At 38.2% G+C, this 22,072-nt stretch overlaps 1 protein-coding gene across 7 annotated transcripts in view; it reads left to right on the plus strand.

The window, feature by feature from the left end:
* Window positions 1-19,453, plus strand: part of LOC113393389 (PDZ and LIM domain protein Zasp) — a 33,231-nt gene extending 13,778 nt beyond the window's left edge. The window contains exons 3-16 of one of the 7 annotated variants that reach the window (XM_026630237.2): window positions 5,670-5,821; window positions 7,162-7,336; window positions 7,769-7,899; window positions 8,512-8,603; window positions 8,819-8,966; window positions 9,957-10,145; window positions 10,211-10,301; window positions 10,365-10,527; window positions 11,374-11,397; window positions 11,749-14,371; window positions 16,010-16,196; window positions 16,272-16,392; window positions 16,775-16,890; window positions 17,792-18,117. In XM_026630237.2, the coding sequence (XP_026486022.2) occupies window positions 5,670-5,821; window positions 7,162-7,336; window positions 7,769-7,899; window positions 8,512-8,603; window positions 8,819-8,966; window positions 9,957-10,145; window positions 10,211-10,301; window positions 10,365-10,527; window positions 11,374-11,397; window positions 11,749-14,371; window positions 16,010-16,196; window positions 16,272-16,392; window positions 16,775-16,890; window positions 17,792-17,869 (4,290 nt within the window). In that variant the 3' untranslated portion in view covers window positions 17,870-18,117. Of the gene's footprint in view, window positions 1-5,669; window positions 5,822-7,161; window positions 7,337-7,768; window positions 7,900-8,511; window positions 8,604-8,818; window positions 8,967-9,956; window positions 10,146-10,210; window positions 10,302-10,364; window positions 10,528-10,790; window positions 11,172-11,373; window positions 11,398-11,748; window positions 14,372-14,604; window positions 15,809-16,009; window positions 16,197-16,271; window positions 16,393-16,774; window positions 16,891-17,791 lie in introns of those variants that run through there. The other 6 variants (XM_064215220.1, XM_064215224.1, XM_064215221.1 and 3 more) reach the window with 6 other exon arrangements.
* The last annotated feature ends 2,619 nt before the right edge of the window (window positions 19,454-22,072 follow it).

The following is a 22,072-nucleotide window of genomic DNA, read 5'->3' on the forward strand; positions in this document are numbered from 1 at the left end:
ATGACTAATGATGACCGCTATAAATTAAGAAACTATAAAACATAGTGACGTGAAAGATTAATTTGAATTTGTTTTTAATTTTTTTCTTGTCTCCTTGTTATAAAAACAATCAGGAGTAATAAATAAAAATGTTGCTAGCAGTTTTAATCACCAAACAATTTGAAGTTTGAAGTCCAATAACTTGTAAATAGAGTTATTAAAATTTATAGATTAAATGTGAAAGGTTTATTTGTATATAATTAGCGCGTACGAACAAACAGTCTTTTTAGTTTTCCAAGTGTAGATTATAAAGTATCAATTCTCAATACTTTATGGAGAAGTTCTGTTTTGTTATTTCACTATCAATAAAGTACTGTTCTATGGATATCGTAACGTTCTAGTGCGAGCGCTTGGTTTTAATATTCAAAATCTCCTTTTGCTATCTGAATTTAAAATCTAAGGCACGAGACAAATCGATTATGATTAAATGATCAGCCGTAATCAATAAACTAACGGTAATTTTGCTCAACTAATCGTATTTATAAATTTTTGTTTTAATATTAATATTCGTATCTGTACGTCCGTCCGTAAGAGATGATATAATAAAACTATTTTAACGTAAGACAGTTTACGATTTTCCTAAAGATCTTAAGAAATAAATTATTTAGTTCTCTAAACTAAAGATAGCTCAAGTGATCGCTTCGGCTTGAAGTTAACATTTTGTTCGTATCGATGGGTACGTAGATACCAATATAAAAATAATTTAATGAACAAACGGCTCGGATCGCTCCGCTATGAAATTCACTAATGTTACTCTTTAGACTATCTGACGGGTCACTGAACTGCTAATTCCCGGATCTACATGGATGTGCCTAATCATAGTGAAACGCTTTGTTTATAGAATACTATTAGAGGTTAGCAACTCGGCCGCTCATATCTGTCATGAATGACGCGGACATACGCATGGGACGTGGGTGTACAACGTATGTACAGATGTCAGTTGAAGATTTAATCTGGAAGTAAAAAATACACAACGTTTTTGCAGACTTTTTTGGAGTCTGACGTCATTCGACTGACTTATCTCGTATGAAAGGTTTGAACATTAAACGTAGACGATCATTTTGGTTTATTCTTTTATGTAAATACGATATATATTTAAAATAAACATTGAATATCACTTGCGTTACATATAAGTTAGTTGCGAGAAAGTGTTCTTGAACTGAATGTTGCATTATATAAGCATATTAACCTTAAGATCAGTGGGGAAATAGGATAGAGGATGATCTAATGCGGACAGGTTCTTACGACATTCCAGGGTATGTCGCCTTACCTGTTTGCGGTCTCCGGCACATCCAGCTAACGAGCCATAAAATTGTTGTTATCGACTGGTTACTATAAAACGCCTCTACTAACATTTATAGTAATGGCATAAGTTCATTATGACTGAACCAACAGCAAGTAACGCATGTATTTAGATGATTATCGTCATATCTAAACGAAGTCGTATATTTCATTAAGATTCAGCCAAAATTATATTTACATGACCTAAATGTTTACATGACCTTTGATCGCACCGTGATAACAGACAACAATACATAATAAACACTGTATACTTATTCTGCCTTAGAAGGAGCTCGTAAAGCGTCGACGTTGACGGGTTGCCTATTTAGGACAGAACTTGATATATCGGAATGTGGTATACGGAGTATTTTGTTTATTTGTTTATTTTAAAAAGGTCGAGGAGTAACTTTTGCCCGCAGTCAATGGCCTGCAAGTAGTGTGAATCCCCGTAAGCAGTGGTCCAAGAAATGTGTCTTTTTGGTCTTCACTTTCCACTCTAAACTGTAGGTATAAGTATAGCGATGCAAAGATTACTGTTTGGACTTTCGTGGTATGTTTAATCTCAAGATAAGGACGGTAACTTGGTGGCCTGTGGCCTGCGATGGGCCACAGGGCCACCCCGTTGGGTTTGACCTGGCCCGATCTTACCGTTGTAAATCTCATAGAATTATTAAATGCATCTTATATATTGAAGAGAAGGTTTTAAATTTCTATGACAAAATGAGTCCACGTGTAGATCAATATATTTCGTTTTAAGCCCATCAAAGACCACTTCTAAAATGGGATCATATGTAAAATGGGCATCTGTGTTGTATGATGAAAAGTTTTTATAGTTGTGATTAAAAGCTTAGCACATATCTACCCTTTCTACGAGAGAATGAACAGATTCACTCTCATTAACGGCCCGGCTGCCGGCGGCTGGCGCGACTGGACAGCCGTCGGCGAACGGTTGCGTAACTGGTCGAGTTTTGTTGTTTCGAACTTGGAACATAATCTGAGTCACGTACTGGCAGAGATTTGTTTTGAAATTAGAACGCTGTGCGGCGACAACGTTCGGTGGATTATCGTCATTGGTATTTTCTAATTATCTCGGTAGCCGGTAGATAGGTAGCTAGACGCCGCTATACCTACGTAGCGGCGACTAGTACTACCAACAATGACTGCGTTGCTAGCTGAGAATTGTGTAGATATGACCACGACACCCGAGCAGCAAGGAAACTCTATTATGTGTAAATCATGCCAGTTAATTACTTCGATATTACCGTAAGTCGCTACTTTTGCTGCGTTCATGAAACTGTTGAATATTCATAGATTTACCTCGTTGTTTCACACAATTTTTCTCAATATTGGAAGAATTAAAGATCATTAGAAATAATTGTAAGCTGATAGATGAATTCATTATTATTTTTTAAATATAATGATTACCGCGTCGTATTCTACAATTGAAAATAAAGTCTTGAGCAATTAACAATAATTGAGGTGGGTAAGGTCATTTATTGCGCACGGATATTTCTTGTTGTTTTCTGTTCTTGATAAATTTAAGTAAATTCTCAATAGGACCGTCGTTAGTATTTTTATAAGTGTTGTTGCCATATATTTATAGAGAATACGAATGAACAGTAATCGTGTTATTTATCAGCTGTGGTTCGCCGCCAGACGCCGCACATTGAAAGAAGTTAACAATAAAGAAAATATAATATGGCGTGACCTCGCACGGCGCGCGGCGCGGGCGGGCGGGACTGCATTAATCTCTCGCTCTTGTATTTCTGCTCCCGTATATGGCATGCGCGTGCGCCGCCACGCTAAGGGCATCGCCATAGATTATTAAAAAAATAATTTTTGAAACTTATGAACTAATAAGAAATTTAATATATATATATTATAGAAGGATATAAGGAATTTAACTACCCTATTACCCTACGGAGCAATTCTTAATGTTAATAAATATTTATGAAACAGGAATATAATGTATACTAAATGAAAAACTCGACTTTGACCAAACTTATATGTAGGTTCATAACAAACAATACAGAACAAGATATTTTTCATTTACATCGCATCTGAGAAGTATGAGTCAAATCCTAACTAATTGGAAACAATTACAGCAACGAATCACGACTTCAAACGTTACACAAATAAACGGCAATTTTAGCGTGACTGCGATAGCCTGATGAATGATTTCCACGATATTATATTTTTGACGCGAATGCGACCCAAATCTACGTCCATCTGGTAAACTCTTTGCGGGTAAACGGTGTTGCGCCGAGGTCATTGCCAACCACTTCGCGACGAAAAGAAGGCTATCGTACGAGTTTTACAGCTGGCAGAAACGCTGAATTCCTGGCAGCGAACTGATAGGAAGGGGACGGAAAATATAAGCTTGACCGAACACATTCACGCTTTAGTGTAAGTGTACAGCACGCGTCGTCTCGCTGTCGCATCGTATGTACCGAGCGCATTAGATCGATTCGATCTGTAAGTTATGTTGCGTTGTATAAACTAAGAAAACCATTTAGAAACTTATTTTTTGAATATATTAGAAATGCTAATCAATTCGAGACCATACGTCGCCTGATAGTCAGTCAGTCAACTTACTCCTTACAAATAAGATACTCTCCATTTCCACTATCCAAGATACTTATTATTATACAACTTGTGCCCTCCAACATTTGAAGTGTTGATGTTCGACGGTAGTATAGCGGAGGCCGCCACTCAGACGAGCCCTAAAACCCTCACTGATAAAAGTTATTGCTGAAGACAAACGAATTGTATTATCAGCTCATACATACACTATACTAAACAATTTATTCAGTTGAACCCTCGTTCTACCTGTACCGACCAGGTCGGGCGGGTGTATACCACACCTAATTTGTTCTAATTAATATATCTATATGCCGAGTACCTACTTCAATCGATGTAATTTTGTTAAATTTATTAGAAAATTGTCGTAGAAAGTTTTTATGCAGCTTTACTTTTGCTCGAATTATTCGGTGCAATCCAGACTTCGCTGATATCACAGTGACGTCAGCGCTACCTTCCTCTCCCTCTGCCTCGCATTCCTCACTAATGTGCATGTCTAGTCGCCTGGATGTGATATTCTCGCTCATATTATATATATATTACAATGTCGGTGAAACCCTGGACCCATTACAGAGGTAGTTTCTAAGTAGATGATATTAAGCATTACTCATAAGGTGTCGTATTTCAATTACATGATTTCTGTTGACAGATTAACAAATGATTGAATAATGGATCTTATTGTCTATACAGCCCACGATGCCATATTTATATTTTGTAATAATATTAGACTTAAAAATACGACAAAATAAATGGTAGCTTTATTTTACCACGCTGTATTATTTTATATCCGTTGCGTAGTTTAAAAGACTAGTTCGCACGAGTAGAATAAAACGTTCATAATACACATATCTATCATCGTCGTATTCCAACCAGTTCACACAAAAGCCTTAATGAATACACCTGAATTTTCCTCATGAATCACTCCGTCTATTGGTGAAAATCGTTGCGGAAGTTTTTAAGTTAATCGTGTACATAAACGACGAGTTTATTTTATAATATGTAATGGAGTATAGATGACTGGACAGATCGCTTGACTGGATATTGGTTGTACCATAATATTTATCTGTTTGTATATAAATATTTGAAAGAATGTCATGAGTTGAGCGCCTAATTTTCGCACGCAGCCGGGACACTCGTCAGCTTATTATAGTTAGCTATCTACTCAGCTAGCTAACTAATTATAGTTTTTTTTATGTCAACGTCCAGTTTTAATAAACTGGACATGACGTGCTATACACCTGAATAAAACACCCCCTCGTTACCGATTCCATGCGTTGGAATTATTTCTAAATTACGGAGCTAATAGTATTATATTAAAAATCAAATCATAGAAAGAATAATTACACAAAAATACTTACAAACGACTTAAAATAAATCAACACTACTGCAAATATATTTGCTGTTTGTGTCGTACGATATGTTTACCTTCCTTAGTTAGAAGGAAAATTCAGTTGAATTCGAAATAATCAATTGTTGTTCATTTTCTCAGTACAAGATAAATAAACGATGTATAAATATAATGTGATGTCACTGTCGTCGTCATTTGTGGTCGTGTGTTGGAGCGTTACCGACAACTTTATTTATGATTTCGGAATATTCATTGTTTTTACCAAATATTCACAATATATTAGTATTTGATCATACCCGGTACAATGCCATATCACATTGAAGTAAGCGATCATAATTTTGAAAAAACCTAGAGTTATTTTGACTAAATGCATTTATTTTCTCTTGTTATTTTAAAATTGCTATGTAACCGATTGTTTCAGGTTAACGGTGGGAGCGCGGCAGAGCGCGCGGGGCTGCAAGCCGGCGACGCGCTGATCCGCGTCAACAACACCGACGTGTACGCGCTAAGACATCAGGAAGCTCAGGACGCTATCCGAGCTGCTGGCCAAGCACTCGAACTTACCGTACAACGGTAAATACTTTTACAAATCGAAGTATATAAAATACACCTATATATATATATATATATATATAATGTTTTCCTGAAGTTCAGCCGCGGTGGCGTATCACAAAAAAGAAACAACTGCGCAGCAAATTATTGCTCTAATACAGAAAATGTTCATGATCAGGCACTGAACGGTCTATCTGTACGAGGATCCGAAAAAAGGTGTATTGTAGCTTTTAAAGGGGTCAGTTTCTGGCCATCTACTGCGAAAGCTTGCATATGACAAATATTTTGAATCCGTACAGGAATTCGATCCCGTACCTCGAGGTCTGACACCACATCAATTAACTTCTAGAACAGAAGTAAATATTTAGGCGATTTTTCAAACTAACTTTAATTTTGTTTGCGTCAGACAAATTGGTTTTTAACACAGGAAGGTACTTCCTTGTTACTCGTCCCATCATTTTAAGCATAGGAATTGATACAATAACATCGATCGTTCAAACCGGTGTGTTGAAACATTTATATTTATATAAACGCTTAAAAAAGTGGTTATACTTTGTGAGTGTATCGAAAAATGAATTCACAACAAAGCGTGTAAACAGCAGTCGGTCAATATATCGGCAGCGGCACGTGCCGGCGCGCAGTACGAACCGAACCGAACCAACGGGTTCGGTTTCATTGTCATTTCCAATGACGTTATCTGCATTGGAATGCACAAAAGAAAGAAAGATCATTAAAATCCTTAACGTTCTTTAGGAGGCGCCTAGTTCATGGCGACGAACGAACTCATTAAATAACAATAGCGGCATTCAAGACGTATGTAATTTAATTACGTCACTCGAACGTCGCTTATATGGAAGCCAGGTGGTGACTTGTATTAAACAGGCTATTTGCGTAATGGAAGCCTTGCAAAAAACTTTTTATGGGTTTTATATTTAACATGGGGTCTTCGCTGTCTTTATTTTTAATGCGATGTAGTGCAAAATTAACACACAGTTTATGAGCAAGTTAAATTATGATATTAAAAAAAAATATTCTAAATTAGTTAAAAAAATAATCGAAAATTATATTAAAACGAATAATAATAATTTATTAACATCACTTCACTGGGTTCTCCGCTTAGAGTTTAAAATTAGCAAGATCTGTTTTTAAAAAAGATTGTTTTTTGTATATTTGTATTCATTAATGGCAGCACTAAATGAACACCTAATTATCGATACTTCGATTTGTTGCCGTAGTGAGCGTATAACGTTATAGATGTCCCGTACACCGAGCTATTCATGCTTCAGAGTATTTTTTTGGAAATATTTTGCAGAGATATATATCATATTCGCTCAATTGATACACCTTTGTAATCATTCTAGCGGCGGCGGTACCTGGAGGCCATCAGTTACTGCCACAGGCAGTCTCCCTCGCCCAGGCACTCGTCCACTCGGCGCCAGTCCAGTGCCAGTCACGAATACATCACTTAAGGCTACCCCACAGCCTACACGCGCTTTTGGTTCTGGACACAACAGCGTCGCTAAACCTTTCGGTTATGTAAGTATATTTTTTTAAATAAAAAAATATATTAAAATATTTGATTTATTATTATTCATATGCACGACGGATTTTTCTATTGGCAGTATTTTAGTAACAAATTTTAAGCGGTACGATTTTATGTATCTGCTGCTATTTACGTTTCGATTCCTTCTGTTTCCTTTCCTTTCGGCTTTCATAAATAAAGATTTAAAACAATCCGGGACTTCGTTTCTTATTAATTTCTATCCAGAATATCATCTTGTATTTAAATGATTAGAGGTTGACAAAATTTCTAACACAACTTAATTTGAGGATGAACTTTCAGAAATCATTTGCTTTGCAATAAAGAACTCCTGTAAATTATCATGCTTTCATAATTCAGTAGATTAGGTTATCTATCTATAGGTGTGTAGTATATCAGAAAGTGCAAAGAATTGTATAATGTTCCAGATGAATGGCAACGACTCCGTGAAGAGCATCGTGAATAAGCAGTACAACACTCCAGTAAACATGTACAGCGACAAGACCATCGCCGAGACACTCTCCGCGCAAACCGAGGTGCTGGCTGGGGGAGTGCTTGGGTAGGTTCCTATAATATCACAACTACCTCGTTGATCTACTCTTTTAAGTTTATAAGGCTGCACAACTTGGCGCCTAAACTCTCTCTGGTTGCATCTGGTTGCGTCTGGTTTCTGTCTACCATGAGAGTAAGGGATTACACATTTCTGACAAAACACTATACAGTAAACACTATTTAGACATTTAGCGTATTATAATACTTTTACGTGTGTAATTTGATTCGTAGTCTCAGTCCACATTTGAGACCGCTAAGAGACGTCGATGGTCACATCGAAGTTAACCTACTAGGTGATCGACTGCATCCGATTCATCACACGTAATTAGTACCTTTATGTACCTATTTAATATTAATTTCCCTTAATATTTAGGTCTAAGTGATCGTTGGTTTCTTTGTTAATGCAGTCGCAAATGGGGGTGCCATTTCGGGGTGATCTGTGGTTTGTTAGTGATCGTGTAGATGGCGCTGTAGTATGATTAATAGCCAAAAATTTTACAAACACTAGGATCCGACCGATACTTTCTCGGGCCAACCTACGGCTGGTTCGCCAACTTATATATATAATTATTAAGATACTGCTCGTTCCTCTTTAAATCATGTGCAATTTAATTTGAAGGGTTAACTTTAAGAAAAATGAAAAAACCTACGACGCCGAGAAGAGTGCCGTCTTCAAAGTGCTGCAGGAGGAACAAAACGATCCGGAGCCAGGTAGATACCGAGACGTCACCGACGGCCGCTCTGATTCGATTCTCAGAGCGGTCCATATTTAAAACTGACCTCGAGTCGACCGATCTGATGTTGAGTTATTGAAAAAGTAAAAAGTCGTTTCACAATGGCCGAAAAAGATAAAATTGAATTCATATGTCCGGAATTCGACTCCACGTAAACGTAAGGAGGCTTAGTAAAAGTGACTAAATTGTAAGTAGCCGAAGCGTCGCCGGCCGTGCGGCACGTGGCCGCGCCCGCCGCGCCGGCGCCCGGCGGCCCCGCGGGCCCCGCCGGCCCCACCGGCCCCACCGGCGGCCTGCCCGTGGGGCAGAACATCTGCGAGGAGTGCGAGCGCCTCATCACGTAAGTCGGACGCCCGCCGCCCGACGCGGCCGCAAACACTCCGCCGCGACCGCACCGCCTCTCGCGATGGACCCTCCCCTCCTCGCGACGTGGGGCTCCCCCCCGGTGACCGTAGCTCGTCAGAGTGTGTAATGTTGGTGTGGCCGGCAGCGCCGCGCCGGAGGGCCCCCGCCCCGGCGCCCGCCGAGGCCCCCGCGCCGGGCCCCGCCGCCGCGCGCGCCGACTCGCCCTGTTGTAGCGAGTGCGACGCCCGCATCGCGTAAGCCCGCCTGGCGTGTTTGCGACCGTGTCTGGTAGTCGTGGTAGTCGTGGTAGTCGTGTGGTTCGTTCGCCAACGTTTCTGTTAGATATCAAATTCTTATCGAGCGGCTCCGTAACTGACGCCGGCGGAGATATCGTGTGGCGAGTTTGCGATTCATTTCGATATCTGCGCCTCGTCATGTTGCATCCATTAACACCTTCCATCCGGCATCTTATCGCATCTTATTGCGTCCGGCCGTGACCTGCGTCGCGAGTGTATCGTACTTTGCATGAGGTTGCATAGCGGCTCCGTGTGAGGTCGATGCGCAGGTCGGGCCGAGCTCGAGCGAGCCATGTAGTAGCATGAATGTAACGGAGCACGTCGTTGAATGCGATTAATATCTTATCGTCGTAGCGATAGCGATTAATAACTTGTAAATAGTGTCTCAACTCAGTGTAGCGGCAGAGCCAGCGGACCCGCGACGGACGTGCGAAAGGATAAAAATGTTTGTGTATACTTTACTTCATACATATTTATGCTTTTTTCTTTTCTATTTTTAAATGAATAGTTTGCAAACCGCGCCGCTACTATTCGCACATTCGTCACGGTAGCTGTCATATCTGCTAGTAAAGACTTTCCTTTTTAAAGTCCTCACGGACGAAATGAGATAATGTTAAAAAGTAAACATATTTTACCCAAATCATTACTAACGACACAAGCGACCGGCGTAACGTAACGTGTGTGCGCAGCGGCGTGTTCGTGCGCATCAAGGACAAGAACATGCACGTGGAGTGCTTCAAGTGCTCCACGTGCGGCTCGTCGCTCAAGAACCAGGGCTACTACAACATCAACGGCAAGCTGTACTGCGACATACACGCCAAGCTCGTCGCGCGCCAGAACCCCCCCGCCGCCAACCTGGAGCCCGTCACCGTGCCGCCGTGAGTACACCACCCCGCCCCCCGGGCTCCAGCCCGACCGCCCTCTGACTCTCTCTCCATTCCAGCGGTGGCCGAGTTCCGAGCAACGCCTACTCGACGCCGCTGCCCCCGCTGGCGACCAGCACCTACACCAACGGCTCGTCGTCCATGTTCAGCGTAAGTGTCTCGGCCGGTCCCGCCCCCGCGACGCGACCGGCCGTGACCCCGGTGTCTGTGCAGCCGTCCAGCACGCTGTCGGGGCCCAAGCCGTTCGGCTCGTCGGTCGGCTCCGCGTACTCGCCGGCGTCGCTGTCGCCGCGCTCGGCGCCGCTGTCCCCCGCGCGGCCCGCCGGGCCCCCCGCCGGGCCCCCCGCCGGCGCCCCCGGAGCGCCCTACGCCCCCAGTAAGCGCGTCACCTTTGCTATCTAATGCTGCGGAGAAGGCCGTTCTCGATGCTCGCGGACGTCTCGTGCTCCGTGCGATCGGAACGGGCGTCTCTATTCCTTCTTATGTCGAATGTCATGAAGCGAAACGACTTTGTAATTATAGTTTGTAAAGGTGTTGATATATTATAAGGATGTTGTAGTGCAGTCGATGATGAAAGGAATTCTGCAACAAACGATTAGATTGTCTCGGTTCTATACTTCTGTTGGTTACCATTTTTTCACACTTCGACCGTCGAAGAACCGTCGAAGAAAAGTTCCATTCTGTACATACGACACGCTCTGAGAACCTTGAAATGTTGAGCACCATCATCATTGCGTGAATTACATTTCCCTTATCTCATTCTATATTTAAATTAATTTATTAGTTTGGGCTATATTTAGTGGAAAGATATTTGGCACACGCTTCTATTTGACTGTGTGATCTAAATATAGATGTTTGGCAGAGAATCGATCACTTCAAAATTGCATTCTTTCAATAAATCTAAACGGAGACATTACTAGAACACTCTTTGAATTAATTGGCGTAGTCAGGTTAGCCAAAGGCACTTTAGTCACTCTTGAGCAACGTAGCTGATAATAACTAAAGCTGGTAAATTATAAGGTAAATTTTGTTTTTACCATTTCAAATTTAATAGTCATTTTATTAATATATTTGCCTGGGCCTCGAGTGCTTAGTCATAAATTAAAACCAAATTCTAATTTTTATCGTAGTAAAGTTTGTAATAATAATTATAATTGTGAAAACCTGTTGATTTACGGTCGTAAGTCTTGATTTATGTAGTGATTTTCTTTATTTTTGACAGAGGCCCCAGTTTCCATTTTTAAAGGTAATCTATAAATTGGCGATCAAAACTAAGTATTATTAAATGAGCTTTTCATAGCTACTCGTTTTTGTAAATATCAGTAACACGTATGCGCTAATCGATCAGCCAATGTCAGCATTAAATTAACTTTTGTCTTGGCATTTTATTTATAAAATTGGATACCTAGCATTTATTACGAACAATAATGTAATGATTCTTAGTGTTATCATATTTCTGCTTTATAAAGTTTTTGCAAATATTTGACAGCTTTTTGAAACGATAGTTTTTGAAATGACTAATACGTATTTTCATCTATTTTTTTCCTCCCATCATTTACAACCTTCGCTAATCATATAACGATCAATATCCCTAAAGCTAAAAACGTAAAAAGCATTGTGTGGCCCCCATCAAATCACGCAGATGACGAAACCGAGAAAGAGATAAATCCTAATTTTGTTCATAACACACCTTACAGCGATTCATCTGCCTCCGCTAGAGAATCATTAATGATGACAACAAATAGCAATATTAACTTCTCAAACCAAATGAGGTCATTCGAGGAAAGTGTATCCTCAGCCAAACAAACTCCAGGACTCCCTTCAGACACTACCTTTGGATCGGCTTTGATGTCTACTTCGCAAGCCACTTCTAAATCAGAGTTTTCAGTGCAAAGTCAAAAATCACAAATGATACAAGAGATTGCAAGTTGTAGTGTTCAATCGTTTTCCGAAAAAGCCACATCTGAAAAACAGAACTTTGCGATGTACCAAACGCAAGCAGCCTCTGACCAAATTGACAGTAACAAGCAAATTACGAAGAAGGATATCGAAAAATTAATTGAGTCCCAAGAAAATCAATTCCTTCCTTTACAGAGTGAATATAATACATCTAATGCACAAAAAATGTCACAGGAATTCGCGATGAAACAAGAACAAATCAATAAGGGCTATGAAATAAAATCATTAAATGTTAAACAAGACGATAAAATCGCAGAAGCAAACATACAACAACAGACATCCGTTTTCAATAATTATAATCACCCACCAGTTTTTATTTCCACTGAAACAGAAAACAAAGAAAGCGGCATTACAGCCAAAACCAGCAATATGAAACAGAACCAAAACGCTCCCTTTTTAAAAAAATGTAACCCATCTGAAAATAAACAAAATCTGTCTGCGCCTCATACTTATAATCCAACTAATCCAAAAGTTCAATCCAAAACACCGTCCAAAGAAAACCCTAAAATGGCAGGTACTACAAAAGTAACAAATAAACCTACGATTGAAAGGGGATCATTGATAGAAGCTCTTACAATAGCTCCGGAGAGACCATATAGCCCTTTATCTTTTCATATACCGAATCCGAATTACGCCTCAACTTCTTTTGATCAAAATCAAATGCAAAATTCTGAACTTTTACAACCAATGCCAAACCAGAACACTGATAACTCGACCTATCACTCTGATCCAAATCAATTTGGCCAAGCAAATATGCAAGCTAATATGTTCCAAACATCTTCTGAAGCATCCGCTTTTAAACCAGTAAGCAGACAAACGCTTCCACCGCAACAACCTCAAGAGTTTTGTGGAGTGCCTAATTATCCTAATCAAAATAAAGACTTTGTTTTGCAACAACAATCTAATACCAATTTTTCGGAAAACTTTTCTACTAGTATTTCCGGCGCACACCAAGGCTTTTCACCAATAACTACTGCTGAATGCTATAGTACACAGCCGAATTCGCAGAATACAATGGTTTCTCCTATATTACAAAAATCAGGTTTACATAGACCGGATAGTATTCCTCCTTATCAACAAAATCTAGAAAGTTCACACCCTCAGATAATATCAGACTCACACAAAGCTCAGCCAACAAATCTTGGCAGTGGACAACGAGAGATCCCTCTACTGCAGAAATCTGAAATACCTCAGATTAGAACACCGGTGCCACAACCTCAAACTAAGTTTAAAACCGAAACCTCTATGTCATTTCAGCCTGTTCACGATGAAGCACAAAATATGTCAAGATATTCACCAACCAATAGTCGTCCAAGCACACCTAGTATGATTAATAAGCCTGCGCCAATAATACCTCATTATCAAATGAATTTAGTTACCGTAGAGCATGTTGCTCCCGAAGGTCGAATGTATAAACCTGGTAGTGGAGAAGTTAGCCGTTCTTCAACACCTAAATTGAGAAGCCGTTCACCAGCTCCTACGCTCCCAGCAGCTTCTAATTCCTTAAAAGCACAAGCTCCTCGAATAAAAGACTCAACACAAAGATATAACGTTAAACAATGCCAGCCTTCTGTACCACCAAGTTCATCATTTAAAAAAGAATATGATACAAGCTTTCAAGATAATAATGTAAAAAAATGGCTCCAAAATCAACCAGCGCTTGTAAAGGAAGAACAACAATCTAATTTAGAATACCAAACTGAATCATATAACAGAGGTAATATTAAAGAAGATTCTATGATAAACCAAAATTATGGTCAGAGGCAAATGGAATCACAAAATAAATTTGAATACGGTAGTACTACTGTTGAATCTATGAAAAAAACTTTTGAACAATTTGAAAGCGCGCAATCCGCAAAAACAATAGAAATAAGACAAGGCGCAGTACAACCTTCTAATACATATCAACAAAACAAACCTACAATTCAACCATCCAATTATAACTTAAAACAGGTCTTTCCTCCTCCCATCAAGGAAACCATGTCACCCCAGCAAAATTTATCTTTTAATACTACTAACCAAAATGTTGCCACCTTTAGTAATCAAACTGAAGTTTATCAACCGACTCCTTATATATCTGGTGCTAACCAAGGTCCAGTGTGTGATCCTACCCCGTCGACAGGTTCCAGTGTAGGAGCTGCCGCTCGTGGCAAAGCTTTTGGTGTATCATCAGCCCCAAAAAGGGGGCGAGGAGTATTAAACAAAGCTGCTCTACCTGGGTCTCGTGTTCCTCTTTGTGGCTCGTGCAATGGAAATATTAGGTGATTTGTGTTAAAAGAAATAGAAGTGTGACAATCGTCTTGAGTGGTGCATGATAGAATAACACTACATATATAGATATAAGAGTAGATATACTAGATATAAGTGTTTGTTTTCTAAAATAAGATGTTTTTTTTTTGTTCATTTATAATATATGCTTAAAATATATTAACAACCTTCTTAACAAAGCTTTGTTTTAGTGTTTGTTTATTTTGATGTTTTATGTTTCTAACAGTTAACGAAACACAGTCTGTGAGCAGTCCACATAAGACAGAATTCAAAAGTCCAGCCGAAGAACGCTTGATAAGGAAAATGGCGAAAATGGCACTAAATGGATATGAAATAGGGATTCAAAGGAAAATAAAACCTGCTGATCATATTCAATCAATGGCCGATAAAATCCAAGATACTGTAGTAACAAAGCATCCTCTTAACACAGACAATTTACCTTCCGGTGAAAATAGTCGAGAAAATACTTTAAAGCGTCCTGGAAACAAAGGTTTCGATAGAAGCTTCAAGTTAGACAGCAACATACAAAACACACCCAGTGCAAATATTTTTTGTCTTACAAATTCTTTAAATGCAAATCCTAGTAACACCCATATGCCCGTACCTCCGCCTCTTCCCACTACTCCTGTTCCAACATTTCACACTCAAAACTCACCCATTGCGAATATATTAAATAATATAGCGACAAAAAATTCCGACTCGGGTGCAAAAGTTAATAATGTAAGCATTCATGACTTGCAAATATCTAACAATGATAAATCTCAGAACGGTGGATATTCCAGCAGCGATGACTCGCATAAAGATAAATATGAACAAAACTATAATAACAGCCTCAAAAATAAGACACGCTGTAAAGACAAACCCATTTCTGATTTAAAACCTGAAATTACCTTTTCGAACACATTAAGTAAGAAAAAGTTATTTGAAAGACCTGATACTTTCAACGACTCTTCTTATATAGACACTGTTTGTAAAATTTCGGATAAAAGCAACAACAGTATTTTTGACAAAGATTATTCAAATAAAAATAAAGATCTTGAAAACAATGAAGCCCCTGACGACAGTTATAAAAATTTAATGAACAATGATGAGAATACGAAAAAAATATCAAATAATTTGCATGATAACACTTTATACACTTACAAGTCGGCAAAATCAAACGGTGCCAATATAAGTAATGGTAATAACATAAATAACAAAATTGATATTTTGGCCGACCAAACGAAAACTTGCAAAAGTACAGAAGATTTTGAAAATAAAGATAACTCTGAAGAAGTTATCGTAAGACGCAGAGAAAAGAAAAATATGAGGAACGATGACGGTAGAAGAGATTCTCATATCGTTGCCCGACCACTGAGCACCATGACTTCCGTGGATGTCGCAGAAGGGCAATACCCAATATGTCATAAATGTGACAAAGCCATAACAAGGTAACGAAAACACAATATATCAAAATACAATGAAAACGAAATTCAAAGTAAGAAATGTTTTGCATGCTCTTAAGGCACGTGTGTTGTTTTTATTAATATAATCATTAATAATAATGAGTTCGATTTTTTCTAACGTAACAAAATTATTTTTCAATTAATAGTTTTTATAATTAGATATTAATGAAATACCTTTTAACATAGGGGTCCATTCATCACTGCTCTGGGTCGCATATGGTGCCCCGAACACTTCATCTGCGTTAACGCCACCTGCCGACGTCAGTTGCAAGACATTGGCTTTGTGGAAGAAAATGGCCAGCTTTATTGCGAGTATTGTTTCGAACAATACATCGCTCCGGCTTGCGACAAATGCCATGCTAAGATTAAAGGAGTAAGTATCGGCATAGTGTTTTTCTTTTGTAGCTAAAATTACGAGAACTACACATTTTCCATGTCTATATTCCAGGATTGCTTAAACGCGATCGGCAAACACTTCCACCCAGAGTGCTTCAGCTGCGTCTATTGTCAAAAACTCTTTGGAAACAATCCGTTCTTTTTAGAAGATGGATTACCTTACTGCGAAGCAGGTATGCTTTGTAACATATTTTTAAAGCCAAGATGGCCGTGGCTCTTAACTCAAAACCGTGTGCTCAAATTCCGGCAAGCACTACTGAGTTTTCACGAGCTTGACGTGTTTGTAATTCGTTTCGGCCACGGCGGTGAAGATATCATCGTGAGAAAACCAGGGTACATATATCGGACGGTATACACGTTATGTCCGACAGTAGGAAATTTATGCGCTGTTAATGTCAAAATTGCAGTCATTCGTAATTAGAAATAAAGTCAAATTATTGAAGAAATTGAACTCAAGAACTTTGTTTTCCAAATTCATGGATAAGTTGAATAAATGTAACAGATTATTTTGAAATTGTATATTATAATAGTCGGTATGTACCCAACCGCTTCCAGACTGGAACGAGCTCTTTACGACGAAATGTTTCGCCTGCGGGTTCCCCGTGGAGGCGGGCGACAGGTGGGTCGAGGCGCTCAACAATAACTACCACAGTCAGTGCTTCAACTGCACGGTGCGTATGATGCGAGTTCTAATGAGACATGTTTGCAATCAATACTTTATACAGACTTTGGATATTACGGCAGAATTCAAAACTATGACGATACACATCAGTCGATCGAAATCCACACATAAAACATAAAATAGTCAAAGCTTGATGCCGTCCGTGACATTATTGAGACAACTATAATGATCTGAAGCACCGGCCGTTTCAAAACATGCGCCCGCTAGCTCACGTCGCCGTACGAATTAATGTTTTCGAAATGTTATGATAATAATTTCTAAACCATACTGTATATTTTTTTAAACATTTATCTCTGGATATGCGACACTAAATATTTACATGAAGAACAAACTTCATTTGTATAATTTAAAGTCAGTCATTTTAGGCGCACACTCGCTCGTCATACGCTGCTATATAAGTGTGTTCTACCCAGATTAACAAATGTGTGTGTTCCACCATTATGTACATATAATAACTATTTGTATAATATTCATTTCTAAGTTATATATCAACCTCCACACACGTCCGGAAGGTTCTGTTTTAGTAGATTTGTATTCAAATGATACGAGTAGAGCTGCTTGTGTTGTCTTATTTCATCTCCGTAGAATTGTTTTGGCTATTTTATGTATATTTATATTGATGTTACAAATAACTGTATAATTATATATCTTTGAAAGTTGGTCATTTGATCCTCATATTTATAAATTATACCATATGAGTAAAACTCCGAATCGAAAAGTTCAAATGCCTAACATATAATATATAGTTTTAGAGTTATGATATAAATTTAACATCCATATTTGGTATGATATAGGTCTTGATACAATTTTGTTACGTGTGAATATTTGTTTAATTTATTATATTTAAAGTAACCGTACCCGTACTCATATTGAACTTGAACCTGTTTCAGGTGTGCAAAAAGAATCTCGAAGGACAGAGCTTCTTCGCCAAGGGAGGACGACCTTTCTGCAAGATGCACGCCCGCTAGATATCCTCAGACACTTATGTACAATTCTGACACTGTTTACTCCACGATCACGTTTCGTCCCGTTTCAATATCTCCATCCATCATCACGACAGACTCGTCGTCGCCGCAACGCACGAGGAAGTTAGAAACGCCCCTCCACTTCGAGGGAGGGCCGTTTTCTGACGCGAGGAGCGCCGACGGCAAGTTGGAGGGAGGGCTGTTTTCCGACATAAGGAGCGCAGACGGCAAGCTGTTAAGTAAGGTGACCGTGGACCGCGTCCACAGCTCCGCCCGCCGCGACGTCACCGACGTGGGCCGCGACGTCACCGACGTGGGCCACCTCGTCAGGACGGAGACCATCACAAACGAGGATGTCATTAAAGTCAAATTCACCCCGATACTTCAGGACTTGGATTCTTTCCCATCGTGGTCCTCGGCGCGAATATCGAAATCCTCCAGCCCGATCAAATACTTAAGCGACGACTACGAGGACTTGAATAGTTACAAAATTGTTAACTCGTTGTGTAAAGAAAACCTTCTAAAGGTGAAAGCTTCCGAAGATGCGGCAAGGAGTTCGGTGACGAGAGGACACAGTCCTTTGGCGAATTTGATCGTATCTGAGCAATTGACTAAAATAGATGGATACTTGCAGGAGAGTTTGGACATTTGTTCTAAGACAACACTCGATCGTGATAAACCGATGCATTTCAAATCTGAGGAAGTTCAACCGGGAACTAAAGATACTCCAGATGTCGATGACTATATTAGCAACGGCGAAATTGGCAAAAAGGTTTGGGTTGATAATGATCAGAAAAATGGTATTGATTTAATTGAAAAAATGGGTGGAGACTCTGATCTTGCAGAAACGAAATTAAACAGTGTCAAAATAAAACATTCGGGGGTATTTAACACGATATACAATATGCCAATGCATTATCACGCAGCAATGCTGTGTTTCGTTTTAATTGTATATAACCTATGCTATCAATATATTAAGCAAAATTACCATGGAAAGAATCAATACGTGAAGTAGACAAAATAAGGAAAATTATTGCTCTAATGAAATGAAATTGTATTATATAAACTAGTCAACAAATTAATTTCGAAGATAATCTGTTTCAACTCATCAGTGAAACGTGTTTTATGTCCGTTATCAGAATGTAAATAAATAAAACATAACAAAGCCTCTTTTTTGAAGGTAGTTTTTAAATATTAACAATTTGGTGCTTTTCAAATAATTTTCAATAAAATGCTCGCAACTATGTGATACTTCACTTCTCTAAATATAATATTTAGGGCTTTGTACACAGCTTCCGGAATGTTTTAGTAAACTATCACTAACATTAACAATAGTCATCTTTATTATTATCGTTTCAATTTAACCGCGTTAACGAAAAATATAATAATATGATGGAAAGATAAAGTATGTTAAGATATATAATATATTTTTCTTTTCTGTTCATACAACAGAATGCACTAATGGAACCATAAAAATGTTGCAAACGAACGTAATTCTAGTAGTTTTATTTATTTAGAAATGAATATTTGCAATTTTTGTAATCCCTTAAAGTAATTATGTGAGCTTAAATAAAGTATTTTATCTTATTTAGCTGTTTTATTAATGTATGTTTTACCGGAAATATATAAACATCATTCGAGAACCATGCAAATAATTTTAAAATCGGTCATCGCTATTTCGTGACTCGAGCCAGCGCTCGAGTGACGCGCGTCGCCAACCCGCACCACCGGTAAGCAGCGCCTCGTTAAAATAAAAAATTCGTGTAAAATTTGGGATTTATCCCTTTCCGCAATTTCTCCATTCTGAACATCTCTGTTCTTATAGGCAACTGTGCAGATGATTAAGTACCGTCAAACCTGGTAACTTTAACCAAAGATGGCAAAGCTAACAGTAACTTTGCCACCAGGAGAGTGCAATCCTTTATTTCTTTCATTTTACAGGAAATTACGGTTATCAGTTAGCAAAACTAGTTTGAATAAAATTCCATGGCATCTATTTTTTGTAATTTTCAATTCGAAATTAGTCAGTCATTTATCATATATATATTATGAATATACATAATAGTTTTGGAAATATATTATAAGGCATCAGTTAGTTTTCCTAATTCGTTAAAAACATCCCGACGGGCGTCTCTCACCCCAAGATTATAAATAAACCGGACTGCGGTCTTTTGTACTTTCATTATGCCATCTAATCATACTATTAAAACTTACATCGTTAAATTGCTTATAGAGAACAGTTTTCTCGTGACCAAAACCAAGACCATTTCTTGGCGCTGACGACGTTCTTCGTTCAACGTAGTGTAACAATATGGTGTTCCTTTAGAATTGTCAAATTATAGGATGGCGTCGTCTATAAACAAAACGATATTATTTATATTGTGGTATTATAATATTATTAGCTAGGTTGTCACTTGAACAACAAGTAATTTTACTTGACCATGGAATTGCTATTTAAGTTCAGGTTTATAAATTTATTCAGATTTTCGAATTATTATTTGGTCGCCCTGTTCACACCCACACTGAATGAATGGCAAAGCCACACTAATGTCAGGTGAAGTCTTAATTTCATTTGAGTAAAACAGAGTGAGTGTTCGGAACGCCATATATATATCAGCAACAATCTCACTGTGTGTTACTACGATGCTACGAGGTTAAAGTGCAAGGCAAAGTGCAGTTTCCTTGGATATTCAAAAGTCGAGTGGTCTTGATGGCATCCTTCCAATCGTGCTATGGACATGTGCTCCTGAGTTGTCACTCGTTTTAAAGAATTTTTCGTGCAATCCTACGCTTACGCGTCATCCCAAACTCTTGGAAGACTGCTTTGATGATACCGATACCTAAAAAAGGCAACCACTCAGACCCGTCCAAATATAGGCTTATAGTCATCACCTCCTTGTTCTCCAAGACAATGAAGTCCATTATTAGCTGGCAGCTGAGTTAACTAGAGAAGCAACAGCTGATAAGTGATTGCCTACATTTGCCATCGGGGTCTCTCAGCCGTTTTACCTGACATATAGATGGGAAGCAGTTGTAGCAGACAGAGCCTGGCCTTCGATCGCATATGGTACAAAATGCTTCTTTCGAAGTTTCCTTTCTGTGGGTTTCCCAAGCCATTTTTCTTGCCAACACTTTCTTGTGATGACCAAAAATTTATAAAATACAGATATGACATTCTAACATGACAACTGTGATAAAAATTATCCAAGAAAAACATTGGATATAAGATATTCAATATTTTTAAGCCATTTTTTTAAATTTGGTCAGGTTTAAACCTTAAAGCATTGTATCAAAAAAATTGTTTTAGAATAATTAAGACTGTAATATTAATGCAAATTATTTAGCATAAAGTATCAACTACTGATATTGAGACAGATACATATATGAGAGCATATATCTTTAGTATTTTTCATATACAGAAACAAATGTATGCACAAAAAAGGATATAAATTTGCTTAAAAAGAATATGTATGTATAATGACAACTCATCTTAATAATATTTTATATACCTTTTTTATTAGCAAGATAAAATGCCTAAAATACCTGAAGATCCTGACAATTGACATGTGCATATTAATATAAATTTTTAGCAGTACTAGGATTTGTAAAAATATGTAATTTTTTTAACTACTTTATTTTAATTCCTTATAACTACTATGTACATATGATATTATATTTAATCAAATGGGGAATTCTCATCCTTAGGATTCACACCAATAAGGAATTTTGTAAATCTGAAACAAATATATCTTACAGATTTTATATATAATAAATTACAATGAAACTAAAGGCCCAAAAACTTTAACTAAAAATAAGAATTACTTATATTAAAGTTTTGACAGTTTACATAATAAAAATATATAAAAAATACAACTACTAAAAATATATTACAAAAATACTTTGATGTTGATTGCTTTAATCAGGTATAGGTACTAAACTTCTTTTTTATAGTGGTGTTAAATGCAATTTCATTAAAATCATATTTAAAACAATGTTACTTTGTTACCTTTTCCATTCTACTGCCATGCCAATAAACGAGAAAGTAAGAAATCCATGCCAAAGAGTTGTAAATAGGGACGGCGGCTGTCGTTTATGACCAAAGTTTTTAAACCCCCTTTTACTAATAATCGTGTAATATTTTATATTATTCAGCATTATGTATTTATTTCTGTCATTTGAGATATCAAATACTTTTGGTACTAAAGT

This window comes from Vanessa tameamea, chromosome 6, assembly GCF_037043105.1.
Source record: "Vanessa tameamea isolate UH-Manoa-2023 chromosome 6, ilVanTame1 primary haplotype, whole genome shotgun sequence".
Lineage (NCBI taxonomy): Eukaryota > Metazoa > Arthropoda > Insecta > Lepidoptera > Nymphalidae > Vanessa > Vanessa tameamea.